The sequence below is a fragment of the Nematolebias whitei genome, chromosome 21 (assembly GCF_014905685.2).
Source record: "Nematolebias whitei isolate Nwh7 chromosome 21, NemWhi1, whole genome shotgun sequence".
NCBI classification, from domain to species: domain Eukaryota; kingdom Metazoa; phylum Chordata; class Actinopteri; order Cyprinodontiformes; family Rivulidae; genus Nematolebias; species Nematolebias whitei.
This window is the reverse complement of record NC_056518.1, coordinates 33,765,635-33,778,791: the sequence shown is the minus strand read 5'-3', so window position 1 is coordinate 33,778,791 and position 13,157 is coordinate 33,765,635. Positions and strand designations below refer to the sequence as shown.

The 13,157-nt window shown below is 41.9% G+C and overlaps 2 protein-coding genes across 3 annotated transcripts in view; both read left to right on the top strand.

Moving 5' to 3' along the window:
• asxl2 (ASXL transcriptional regulator 2) overlaps positions 1-7,681 on the top strand; it is a 21,991-nt gene extending 14,310 nt beyond the window's left edge. For both annotated transcript variants that reach the window (XM_037695220.1, XM_037695219.1), the window contains exons 8-12: positions 1,522-1,682; positions 1,914-2,010; positions 2,090-2,195; positions 3,176-3,881; positions 5,942-7,681. In XM_037695220.1, the coding sequence (XP_037551148.1) occupies positions 1,522-1,682; positions 1,914-2,010; positions 2,090-2,195; positions 3,176-3,881; positions 5,942-7,681 (2,810 nt within the window). The remainder of the gene's footprint in view (positions 1-1,521; positions 1,683-1,913; positions 2,011-2,089; positions 2,196-3,175; positions 3,882-5,941) is intronic.
• Positions 1-13,157, top strand: part of dtnbb (dystrobrevin, beta b) — a 302,359-nt gene that overhangs the window by 253,094 nt on the left and 36,108 nt on the right. The window lies entirely within an intron of this gene.

Here is a 13,157-nt window from a genome sequence, read left to right as displayed (position 1 = left end):
AAGAGGGAACAGCCTTGAAGAGGGAACAGCTTTGAAGAGGGAACAGCCTTGAAGAGGGAACAGCCTTGAAGAGGGAGCAGCCAAGACATGAAGAAAATGATGCAGGAGAGTACAAATCCTGAACACACCCTCAGGCATGAGCAGCATGTCCAGAATGTTTTTTCTTCCTGACATGCTGGTCAGGTTGAGCCACTTTGCTTTTTTTCTGCAACACCATCATCCCCATTGATTTCCTTGTAGCCTGGACCACTGGACCACTGTACACATAGGCAAAGGTCTGATCAGTGAGTTCCTCCCACACATGAGGATCAGGCGTGGTCGCCATGTCCTTGGACAGCTTAATTATGTATGCAGAGAACACTGAGGCAAAGTGGTCAGTGTATGTAGGCATTGTGGGAGTTCTGGACGTCGTTGTCAGCCGGGGGTGCAGTAGACTGCAAGCAGTTGATTCATTAGAAGCGTGCCGGGCTTCTTTATACCCTCAGATTCCAGATGGGAATCTTTTATTTGAGTCTTACCACTAAATGGGCAGTTCTTCCAGGAAGCTGCAACTGTCTGTCGGCTTGGGGAAGATGGGGAGCAGCTATTTTACTGTCCTGGTTGTTTCTGACATTTTACTTCCCTTTATAATGAATTCTGGTGGTCACAGTTACTACTGCAGGCCAGGGTATGTTGAGCCTGAGAGCAACACATGCACAGTCTACATGTTCATGCACACAGCGAGAGAGGTTGTCACCCTCTCCTCCTCATCTTGGGGGACTGATAAAGGTTTCATCATCATTATTCTCTGACACAAGGAGCTCCAGGATCTCCTTGTTGTACTTTTCATAGTCCAACTTCAGGACGTTCTTGACAAGTGTCGCTGCTGCAGCTAAGTCCAGCTGGGGACCAAGCTAGCATCTTGTTCAGCGAATACACCTTCGTCCCATTTGTCGCCATTGCCAGTAGGTACCCCGCTTTTCGACAAGGATGAGTCCTGCTGGAGAAACTAGTTTGAGGAGAGGCGTAACGAGATCAATGCTTCTGAGGACTGCGTGCAGGAGGTGTATTCCATAGTGAGACATCAAAATGAATGCTATGAATGAGAACTGCTTCTGGCCATTTAAAAAAGTGTACTCCATTAGATTGAATTATAAACATGGGGACGACTAGGATGGATTCAAAACAGATGTGGACAACATAGTAATGTGCTGATTTTGAAAGATTTGTACCCAAAAAACACCAGTTAAAAAACTGGCAGTGCAAATGAAATCCTAAAACTTGCTGGTCTAAAACACTCAGAACTCAATGAGCCGGCAACTGCAAATGATCCTGTTTTTGCCATTTTGAGTGTCCGACAGTAAAATACAACCAAACGTTTTTTAATCTAGTGGACTGCAAAAAAGAAAGGATGAGATCGATTTGTGACATGAATTAATCTACTTGCAGCCAATTTATGTTGGGAATGATTAAATCAGGATTTGTCTTCTTGTGTTGCTAAGTCCATTTGTTCTGAACTTAATTTCCTGTTTTATGTTACAGGGCAGATAAAACGTACAAAGTACAAAATAGATGTGGAGACACCAGACTCTATTTTGGTTAACACAAACCTGAGAGCAATCATCAACAAGCACACATTCTCCATTTTGCCTCCAGATTGCCAACAGAAGCTGCTCAAACTCCTGCCTGAAGTTGACCGACAGGTGGATTTATTATTTAAAGATGTATACCTTTGTCCATGTGTGGGTGTTTGTCTTTTGTTAGCAAAATATCTTTTCAGCCACTGGACAGATTAACTTTTGGAGGGATGGCCTCTACGGCCAGCTGGTTTTTAAAAACACAAACTGTCACATTTATAGTTAACTGTTTCATAAAGTATTACAAGATTTTACTGAGTCCTTACAGTTAGGGTGAAGTTTTGTTGTTCTCTGCAGGCGTGCTTGGATGGTCTCCTGAAGGTCACTAGCTCTGCCTTAAACAACGAGTTCTTCACCTCGGCAGCACAGTCCTGGAAGGAGAGGCTGGCTGAAGGTCAGTTTCAAGCCTTCACAACAGCCGGGACACCAGGGGGACCACGTGTATCATAAATTGTCTTTATCTTTGTTTATAGGTGAATTCACTCCTGAACTGCAGCTTCGAATGCGTCAAGAAATTGAGAAAGAAAAAAAAGTTGAGCATTGGAAGGAAGCTTTCTTTGAACGCTATTACGGAGAAAAGTAGGTTTTATTTTGTAACTATTTATCACCCGCTGCTCAAAGGTGAAGGCAAAGATAAAGTGTTGACCCTTGTCTCTGTTTGTTTGTATATATCTGTTGAAGTAACTCACAAACCACTGGACAAACTTTCATTTGGAAGTACGTCTACAACTGGTGAACGTTTGGATTCAGTCCAATACAAGATGGCCACCACAGCTAACTGACATTAGCCAACACAAAAATGATTGTAACTTAGTTCTGTGTCAATACAGAATATCATAACACACACACACACACATCATAACACACACATATCATAACACACACACATCACAACACACACACATAACACGCATAGACGTTTCCTGTAGTTCTTCGCCAGGTTTGGACCCTGCAGCAGGGATTCTGGCCCATTCCTCCACACAGATCTTCTCCAGATCTTTCAGGTTTTGGGCCTGTCGCTGGTCAACATCGAGTCTCAGTTCCCTCCAAAGGTTTTCTACTGGGTTCAGGTCTGGAGGCTGGCTTGGCCACTCCAGGACCTTGAAATGCTTCTTACGGAGCTACTCCTTGGTCCCCCTTCCTGCCACGTGGTCTGGACCACTTTTATCCACAAACGTTTCATGGTCTGCTGAATGAAATTGATCCTGATCCCCAGTTCAGGACCTTCTGACACCACAAGCAGCAGTTAGACGACTCAGGATCCAGGTTGTTGTTTGTGGCTGTAGATTTTTTGAACCGTTTATCAGAATATTTTTTTTGATGGGATTGTTTGTATCTGTCGGTTGCAGGACACAGTGTGGTGGTTTCTCTTTAGTTTAGTGTTTGCTCTGTCAAGTAAACGCAACGTCCAACATCAGGTTTATTTTTTATGATCTTTGAATAATATTATGAACCATTTTTAACATATTTGCAACATAATATCAGCAGTTTCTTTCAAAGCGCTGTTCTTTTTAGAGATAAAAGTCTTGATTTCTATGTTCTCTCATCTGTCTGTGCAGTTCAGGCCTCAGCTACGTGGAATCCAAAGAGCTGACAAAGGCCGAGTCAAATCAGAGGTCTGCCAGGTCTCGGACCCCCCCTGACCAGACGAGACCTGTCGCTAAAGCCCGAGCGGACACCAAGGACAGAAGTCAGATGGACTCTGCTGCTAATGACGTTAAATCAACAAAGACATTGCAAGAACCTCTGAAAGGACATCCTGGTCAGAAAGAGTCCATCTCAGAGCCCATGAGGACACGGCGCTCACATAACGCTGAGGTTCGTAAGTTGAGCTCCTCTGCAGAGGCTGCTGGGTCTACGCCTGCTGGGAAAACACCAGAAGTGGAGAAACGGACTGAGAACGTTTCCCCCGTTGTGCCCCCTGAAAAGGAGCATAAAAAAGAGAGACAACCTGAAGTCCCTCAGTCACCGGTGAAGGAAAGCCCTCCACCAAAGACTGGTCCAGATCAGAGAGAGGATCAGCTGGATGCTGTAGTTAAGCCTGCTGTTGACAGTAAAGACATCGTCATGGAGGCCAGTGGCGTGTTAGACGCTCAGAAGAGGAAATCACCCAGTGAGACAGACGGGGAGGAGACGCCAGAGAAAAGACCCCGTTTGTCCTCCGTTTCTTCAGTGTCTTCTGTCTCTTCTGCATCTCCTTCAGCTTCAGCCATGTCCAGCCCTGCAACACCTTCTTCAACCAGTCAGAGAGTTTCACCACTCAAGGTGAGAAAGCCTAATCCTCAGATACTCTGAGATTTCAGTGTTGGTGGCAAAGATTTGAAGCACGTAAAGAATTTAGTGTTGGAAAGTTTTCACAACAATATTCATAACTGAAAGCCTAGCAGTCCTCAACAGAAGACATATTGATGATCCAGTATTACATATCTGCTGTGAGTGGCAAAAGTACATGAACCTTTGCTTTCAGTACCTGGTGTGACCCCCCCCCCCCCCGGCAGCAATGATAACTGTTGATCAGTTCTGCTCACCTTGGAAGACTTTTAGTCCATTCCTCCGCTCAGAACAGCTTCAACTCTGGATGTTGGTGGTTTCCTCACTTTAACTGCAGCTTCAGGTCCTTCCACAACATCTGGATTGGATGAAGGTCAGGACTTTGACTTGGCCATTCCAGAACATGAACTTTGTTCTTCTTGAACCATTCTTTGGTAGAACCACTTGTGTGCTGAGGGTCATTGTAAATGGACTGTACTTACAGTATACAGCTCCTTTCTATCTTACTGAGATACTCAAAGTGCTGTACAACAATCTGTGTCTCATTAACCCATTCATACAGCTCTATACTAGATCTCTACACAGAATAATCAGAACTTTATCACATTCAGACACCGATGGGACACACATCGGAGGCAATGAGGGGGTTCAGTGTCTTGCCCAGGGACACTTTGGCATGAGACTGCTGGTGGATTCGAACTCCCAACTTTTTCATTGGAGGACAACTGCTCTAACCACTCAGCCACCCGCAGTGTCGCTGCATGACCCACCTTCTCTGAGATTCAGTTCATGGACAGATGTTCTGACATTTTCCTTCAGAATTCTCTGATATAATTCAGAATTCATTGTTCCATCAATGATGGCAAGAAGAAGTCCTGGTCAAGATGCAGCAGAACAGGCCCAAACCCTGATACTACCACCGCCATGTTTCACAGGTGGGATAAGGTTCTTCTGCAGGAATGCTGTTTTCCTTTCTCCAAACATGACACTTTTCATTTAAACCAAAAAGTTCTATCTTGGTCTCATCATCCACAAAACATTCTTCCAGCAGTCTTCTGGCTCGTCCACGTGATCTTTATCAAACTGCAGATGAGCAGCATGTTCTTTTTGGAGAGCAGTGGTTTCTCCTTCAACCTGCCATGACACCATTGTTGTTCAGTGTCTCCTGATGGTGGACTCATGAACATCAACATCAGTCAATGTGAGAGAGGCCTTCAGTTGTTAGACGTTACCCTGGGCTCCTTTGTGACCTTGCCCACTGTTCCACACCTTGCTCTTAGAGAGATCTTTGTTGGTCCACCACTCCTGGGGAGGGAACAATGGTCTTGAACTTCCTCCATTTGTACACCATGTGTCTGACTGTGGATTGGTGGAGTCCAAAGTCTGTAGAGATGTTTTGTAACCTTTTCCAGCCTGATGAGCATCAACAACTCTTTTTCTGAGCTCCTCAGAAATCTCTTTTGTTCCACCAACATGTTGTGAAGATCACACTTTGGTAGATCCCTGTTCTTTAAAGTAAATGGTGCCCACTCACACCTGGTCATCACTGATTGAAAACACCTGACACCTTCAGATTAATGATAATCCTAGAGGTTCACATACTTTTTACCACTAATATGTAACATTGGATCATTTTCCTCAATACATAAATGACCCAGTTTGATATTTTTGTCTCGTTTGTTTAACGGGGTTCTCTTGATCTACTTTTAGGACTTGTGTGAAAATCTGATGTTTTAGGTCATTCATGCAGAAACATAGTAAATTGTAAAGAGTTCACAAACTTCCCAGCACCACTGTAGCATTACTTCAACAGCTTTAAGTTCTCGTCCATGAACATCTTGTACCTTCAGTCCCATCGTCAGTTCCCCACATTCTGACGTGGACCTGGTTAATCAGGGTGACGTTTGAGCCAGCAAGGCTTTTTCTTTTACCGTCCCTTCCTCGTCATGTACCAGAGGTTGCTCGGAGTGCACACACACGGACACACACATGCACACGTTTCTGTATTTAAAATGACTGTTTAACACACTTTTTTTGTTGTTGTGCCTTTTCAGATTCCTGTGTCACGTATTCTTCCTGTTCCTCTGTCACCCAACCAGATCTCACCAAAACCTGCTCTCCAGGCCCCACTCAGCAGCCCTGGTCGTACCGGTGCGCGCACTTTGGCTGACATTAAAGCTAAAGCTCAGCTTGCACGAGCGCAGCGAGCAGCAGCTGCAGCCGCCTCGGCATCATCTGCATCGAAGGGCGTAGTTCCAGGCCCGGGGCCAGGGGGTGGTGTTGGTGATCAGAGGCAGCCCAGGTTTGTCCCCACCCTAACATCCCCACAGGCATTAACCAGGTTACCTGCCACCCCCACCAGCTGCACTCGTTCAGGAACACCCTCTCCTTGCCCAGTGAACTCTCTTGGTCTGCCAAGCTCAGACCGGTGTCAGACTGATGACGTGCACAAAGGTCACGCAGTTAACTCTGTCAGCACAGGACTCCAACACATTCAGAAGAGTTCAAACACATCAGCGCAGCCTTCATCCACGCCCGGTACACAGGAGCAGGTAGTCCCCAAGGTTTCTGGATCTCTAACCAGAATCAGTTCTTACATCCCTGCAAACAACCCCCTGGTGACTCAGCTTTTGCAGGGCAAAGAGGTTCCACTGGAACAGATCCTCCCAAAACCACTGTCCACCCTGCCCACACAGCCGTCTGCTGGTACAGTAAAAACACATGGTGTCGAACTGAAGGCTGAAAGGCCACTGGTGCAGCAGGTCAGCACAGGAGGACAGGCTGGAGTGTTCTCAGAATACGCTAAACACAAGAGAGAACTTCCCAGTAAGGAGACCCAGGAGCAGATCCTCCAGGCGCTGATGCAGAGGAACGTCCGGCAACTTTCTGGAGGTTTAGGCCCCCAGTCCTCCCAGCACAGAGTGCGTCCAATGATGCATACGGAGGAGCATCTGGACCAGTCCAGAGTTTCTGTTGGCTTTCTGCGTCGAAACCGGGTTCCCAGGCCTGCTATGACGGGACATTATCTTCTCAACGTGTCAACGTACGGCAGAGGAGCAGAAAGCAAGAAGCTGTCCCTCTGTCCCACCAGAGCTGGATCAAGTGTCAAAAGGGAAGGCACTGGGAGGGAGGAGGCCGCTGTAGAAGAACCCCCTGGTTCTGGAGTGAAAGCCGAGCCGCAGGGATGTTCTGTAACCAAGTGTGATGACCGAGGAAACGTTCAGCACTGCTCCACGGTCAAAACTGAGCCTGGATCAGAGGCCAGTGCAGCTGGTGGGGACACCACCACCTGTGCAAAAGCCAAAGACACCGTCCCTTTTTCTCAGCTTCGCCAAAATCACCTCGAACTCTGCAATCAAGGAAACTCCGAGCCATATCTCTCCAACACGGACCCAAGTCACCAGCGGCCAACTGCCTTTCAAAGCCAGAGGACGCTGGGTAATCAGGAGCCCGCGGTAGCAGCATGCTACGGCGGCACCGTCAGCGTGTCTGTACCTCACACTCTGAACCACAGCGCCGCGAGCACAGAGGCCGATGGAGGCATCTGCGGGAGCGTCATGTCCTTCTCGGTGACCGTCACCACCATTCCTGCCAACTCCATGTTAGAGCGCCGTAGTCCGGGCGAGCCCTCACCCAATCAGTCCTTCACCGAGGGCTCGGACATGGAGGACGTCCAGTCTAAATGCTACTGCCGACTGAAGGCCATGATTATGTGCAAAGGATGTGGCGCTTTCTGCCACGATGACTGCATCGGCCCGTCAAAACTCTGTGTCTCCTGTTTAGTGGTACAGTGACATGAACCCAGTGATAACTGATCTATGTGAGTAACTTTTACACATTGTTGAGGCACAGCAGCATCGGGGGGGGGGGGGGGGGGGATACTACGCAGCAAGTTCAACAAAACTAGGGTGTCCTCCCTCAGCCTGGACAGAAACTACAACTCTTCCAAGAAGTTACAGGTACTACAACAGATGTTTGGACAGATGTTCTGCTTTAATCTGTAGTCGTGCTCACTACTCGTCGTCTGACGCTTATTCCACTCAAAACACAGATTCAAGAAACGACGTTAAATGAGATAAACATCTTGTTGAAATAACAGAAAGTGAAGAATGAAGGTTAAAGATGACGAAGGGAAAGACACATCCCTCGTACCATCAAGTTCCAATAATAACTCTTCAGTTCGTTTGAATTAAACACTTTCAGCAAATTATCAATCAACAACTTGGCAACAGTCCACTGTAAATCAATAACTTGTTATAATATAACTTGTAATAATAGTTTTACACAATTCTAAAGCTTACTGCAGTCTAACTGCAGCTTTCTAAAAGTGCACAGTTGGAATGGACAAGTGGATTAAACATTTTAAACATATTTTAAAATATATATTTAAATCTATTTTAAATACTGAAATGCTTGAGTTAAATTAGAAAAATAAAATTTGACAGTTTTTTTTAAACTTGTGATTATAGGCTAGGCCTAGATCATATTAAATAAATTAGATGATTAAATAACAACGTGTCACAGACAACGTAAAAATAATAATCTGGCCTATCATCAGTACGATTTAGCAAAAAGAACGTTGAAAGTCCTAAACGTAGACCGGCTGTCAACCTCACGGACAAAATTGTTTCCACAGAAACTCTAGGAACCACGAGTAAACCTGCAGTCTGTTTGGGAAATATAGAACAAGATCATGGATGTTAGAATAAAAATTTTAAACCCTGTTCTGAATTTTCTGAGATTTTAACTTCATGTTCTTTGACGATCCAAAGTTTATTTTAAATCTTGCCACATGGGGCAGGTGTTGGTACAGTCCCAATGACAGTCACATCAGGAACAGGCTCAGTAAACCTGTTTGGCATCGTAGACCCCCTGACAACTAGAGAAGCTGCATTTCCTGTGAAAATACAGTGTGAATGCTTACAGCAGAAGAACTTTCTGAGAAACAGCTGAAAGTAGCTAAAACATGCTGAAATAGAAGAACAAGCTTAAATTAACAGAAGAAAGCAGAAGGAACGTTTGCCCCATTAGGCTGAAAGAAACCGAATATTAATAAGATTCACACAGTTAACGCTAACTGTGACGTCTGTTACCGTGGAGATTGTTTGGAGTCTTGTTTGTGACGCTGATCAGCTGATCAGCAGGACCTCTGCTTCGTGGTGTCCCCCTCAGGTCGAGTCTAAACAAACTGGCTCACCAACACAAACAACCAGCATCTGTTGTAGAAGAAACTATTTTACACTGAATAATCTTTTTTCACAATCGTTTTTTATTTTTTATTAAGGCTGTTGTAAAAAAAAAATCAATTTTTAATCAGTTTAGCAATCTGTCAGAAATGTGAGAGTTCGCCGATGTTTGCACTCAACTAGAGTAGTCCGATATATTTTTTATAAAGTTGTGTAGTTTTAAAAAGTGAAGGGAAAATGAATGTTGTATTTTTAGGACTTCAGGACTGACTGGACTGAACTTCTATTGTCGCCTCAGAGGAACTCTAGTTTATTAGAAAGAGCACGAGTGATGATCACGAGAACCTCCTGCTGGGATTTATGCAGCTTTTGGCAGGAAGTGCAACTAATACAAACTATTTTATGGAAAAGGTACATTATTGCAAAACACTGAAATTAAAAACTAAAATATATGTTTATAATGAATAAATAGAAATCATTACAAATACCACAATATATCCAATAATTACCCCACATAGATTTCACTTCATAACATATTACATTTGCAAACTCTTAAATTCTCCCTGGTTTTAAGGTACTAACTGATTTTGGCACTTAGTGAATTCACAGGAGAGAAATAATAATAATAATATATCAAATATATTCTTTTTGGCAACACATTTTTTATATTAAATTTAAAATCTAGTTACCTCCTGTTGTTCAAATTTAATTTACTTTTTCTAAAAAGCGGTTTTATTTTCTCTTACACTGTGTTCACGAGAGACTGACTCAAACCATTAAATAATAATAATAAAAATAAAGCCCTGACGTTCCTTGAAGGAATGCATATCGCCCGCCGCCCCGACACCGACATCATCTTGTTGAGGAATCAGTTGCAGCTTTTTGGTCAAACTTGGTCGTTTGATGCACAGTTGGTGCTCAGAGTGTTATGACTCTCAGCTACTGCCACCTCAGGTATTAGCTAAATGTTACTTTCATTCTGGAAAAGTCATTTATGTTGGCAAATGATGATTAGCTGATAAGAAAAGTCACTTTGAAAGTTTCAATAAAATGTGTCCAGGTGTTGATGACGAGTTGTTAACAAACAATCAGGGTTAAGTCAAGTCTCGGTCTGCATGAGGGGAATGACTCTCAGTAACTACCACACCAAGTTTAAGCTGGAACTGAAAAACTGGTCGAGTTCAACACATTTTTGTGTTTCAGGTCGGCTGGCTGTGGCGGCCATGTTGAACTGGTTTTAGCACCAAAAGGAATCGGTTGTAGAAGTCAACCCAGTGATTCTAAAAGTTTCAATGTTTTGCTAACCGTACACACACACACACATACACACACACACACACACACACACCACTGGCTACAATTTTCACTTTTGGCGGCGGGCAATAATCAAATGAATCAAATCAAGGGGAGACCTTTTAATCCTCTGTAAATACTTGCAGGTTTATTTATTTTTTGTGCGTTTCAACTAAATTTAATAATTAATTCTGTTGTGTTTGTGCACCGCACCCTGCTGAAGCACATCCAACCTTTTACGTCACGAATGATTCTTTATCTTTACTTGTTGTACAACGACGTGCACCGAGAACAGTTAAATATTGTTTTTACATTTCCAAGTGCAATGTGAGGAATTTGACGTTGCGCTTTTTTAATCACCATTTTAACTTAAAAAAGTTCAGTGTGAACTTACTTCATGCTTTTTTTTTTAAATATATTTTATAATCCAATGGGCAAAAAGCTATTTTTGTTTTATAGCAGTTAGTTTGAAGGTAACAAGCCAAAGTCACCTTAAAATAAATCAGACGTTGTTTATATTTCAGACTAGTTAATCAAAGTAATATATTTTAATTAATATATTTTATTATAAAAGATATATTTGCTCTTTTCTCTTATTTAGACAAATCAACAGGGTATTTACAACAGTACTATACTGGCTGTACGTTTTTCTTACTATTCTTTGTGGCAGGACAAACGTAATTATTTGACTGTGTCTCAAGTTGCCCGAGTTTGTCTGAAGATGTGTATGAAGCGTCTTATCGATCAATCCATTGATCTGTGCTTTTCATAAACATCGTCTGTTTCTGTGGAGGTGGATGGGACTAAATTAAATAAATGCATGCATCATGAAATTAAATACAAACATCATAAAATAAATAAATGTACCAATAAATGTCCCATTAAATAATTATATGAATTATTTAATACACAATTTAAACATTAAATGTACAATTATTAAATATACAATCATGTATTTAATAATTGTATATTTAAGGAAGTGTTGAAATGATACATTTAATTATTTAATGGGACATTAATAATTTATAATTATTTATTTTATGATGTATTTATGTATTTAATTCTGTCACACCCTCCACCCTCCACAGTCTCCATCTCTCAACACTTAAACATCCAATCTGTTTAATCAGTCGCCTCTTGTTGGTATTTTCTATGAAATGACGGAGACGTCTCCACACAACGCTTAGAGTTTTCACTAAACCTGATCTTTATGTGTTTAATTTGAAAGTTGTCACTGATCTCATGTGAACATGATCGATTTGGCAGAATGTGATCTATAAATGCTGGATTGACTCGTGTCAGCTTCGGGACTGTAAGGCAGCTGAAACGTTTCGGTGGCTGCACTTCCTGTTCGTGTGCATGTTAGAGGAGCAGCCGCCGTGATTTCCAACAGTTGCGTTTTTGTTTCATGTATTTGTCTCGTTTTGTCTCCAGTATAACTCCGGTGAATGTAACATAGTAATCTGCACTTGTAAACAAAATGTATTTTATCAGAAATGATTGGCTATTATGAATAAATATTAAAATACATGTTTTGTTCATTAAGTTTTGTCATAACAAAAAAAACATGCACATAAAAGCTGTTAAGTTAATTTGTTTTTTTAATGTATGTGCTTTGATTGATTACTGTCTTAGAAGTTTGTCTTTTTAGGGTGTTTCATGGTTTGATTTATACCTGGATTACTGAGCAGGAACTGTGGGGTCACATGATATAAGTGTGTGTGTGTGTATATATATATATATAATATAATATACATATTGCACATAAACTACATATATATACTATACACAGTGAGGAAAATAAGTATTTGAACACCCTGTGACTTTGCAAGTTCTCCCACTTAGAAATCATGGAGGGTCTGTAGTTTTCATCTTAGGTGCATGTCCACTGTGAGAGACACAATCTTAAAAAAAAATCCGGAAGTCACAATGTATGATTTTTAAAATAATTTATTTGTGTGTTACTGCTGCAAATAAGTATTTGAACAGCTGTCAATCGGCAACAGTTCTGGCCCTCAAGGACCTGTTAGTCCACCTCTATAACGTCCACCTCCACTCCACTTATTATTCTAAATCAGAAGCACCTGTTTGAGGTGGTTAGCTGCATAAAGACACCTGTCCACCCACACAATCAGTCAGAGCATTGAAGATGGGTCGTGGCTGAATCTTCCAACATGACAATGACCTGAAGCACACAGCCAGGAGAACCAAGGAGTGGCTCCGTAAGAACATATCAAGGTTCTGGAGTGGCCTAGCCAGTCTCCAGACCTGAACCCTGTAGAAAATCTTTGGAGGGAGCTCCAACTCTGTTTCTCAGTGACAGCCCAGAAACCTGGTTGATCTAGAGAAGATGTGTGTGGAGGAATGGTCCAGAATCTCTGCTGCAGTGTGTGCACACCTGCTGAAACATTACAGGAAACATTTGACCTCTGTAACTGCAAACAAAGACTACTGTACCAAATATTAACATTGATGTTCACAGGTGTTCAAATACTTATTTTCAGCAGTAACACACAAATAAATTATTTAAAAATCATACTTTGTGATTTCCGATTTTTATTTATTTATATATATATATATATATCATATATAATCATATCATTTATATATATCTATATATAGCATATATATTATATATATGCATATATATATATAATGTATATATGTATATGTATATATATGTATATATATATATATGTATACATATATATGTATATATATATGTATATATATGTATATATATGTATATATATATATGTATGTATATATGTATATATATGTATGTATATAT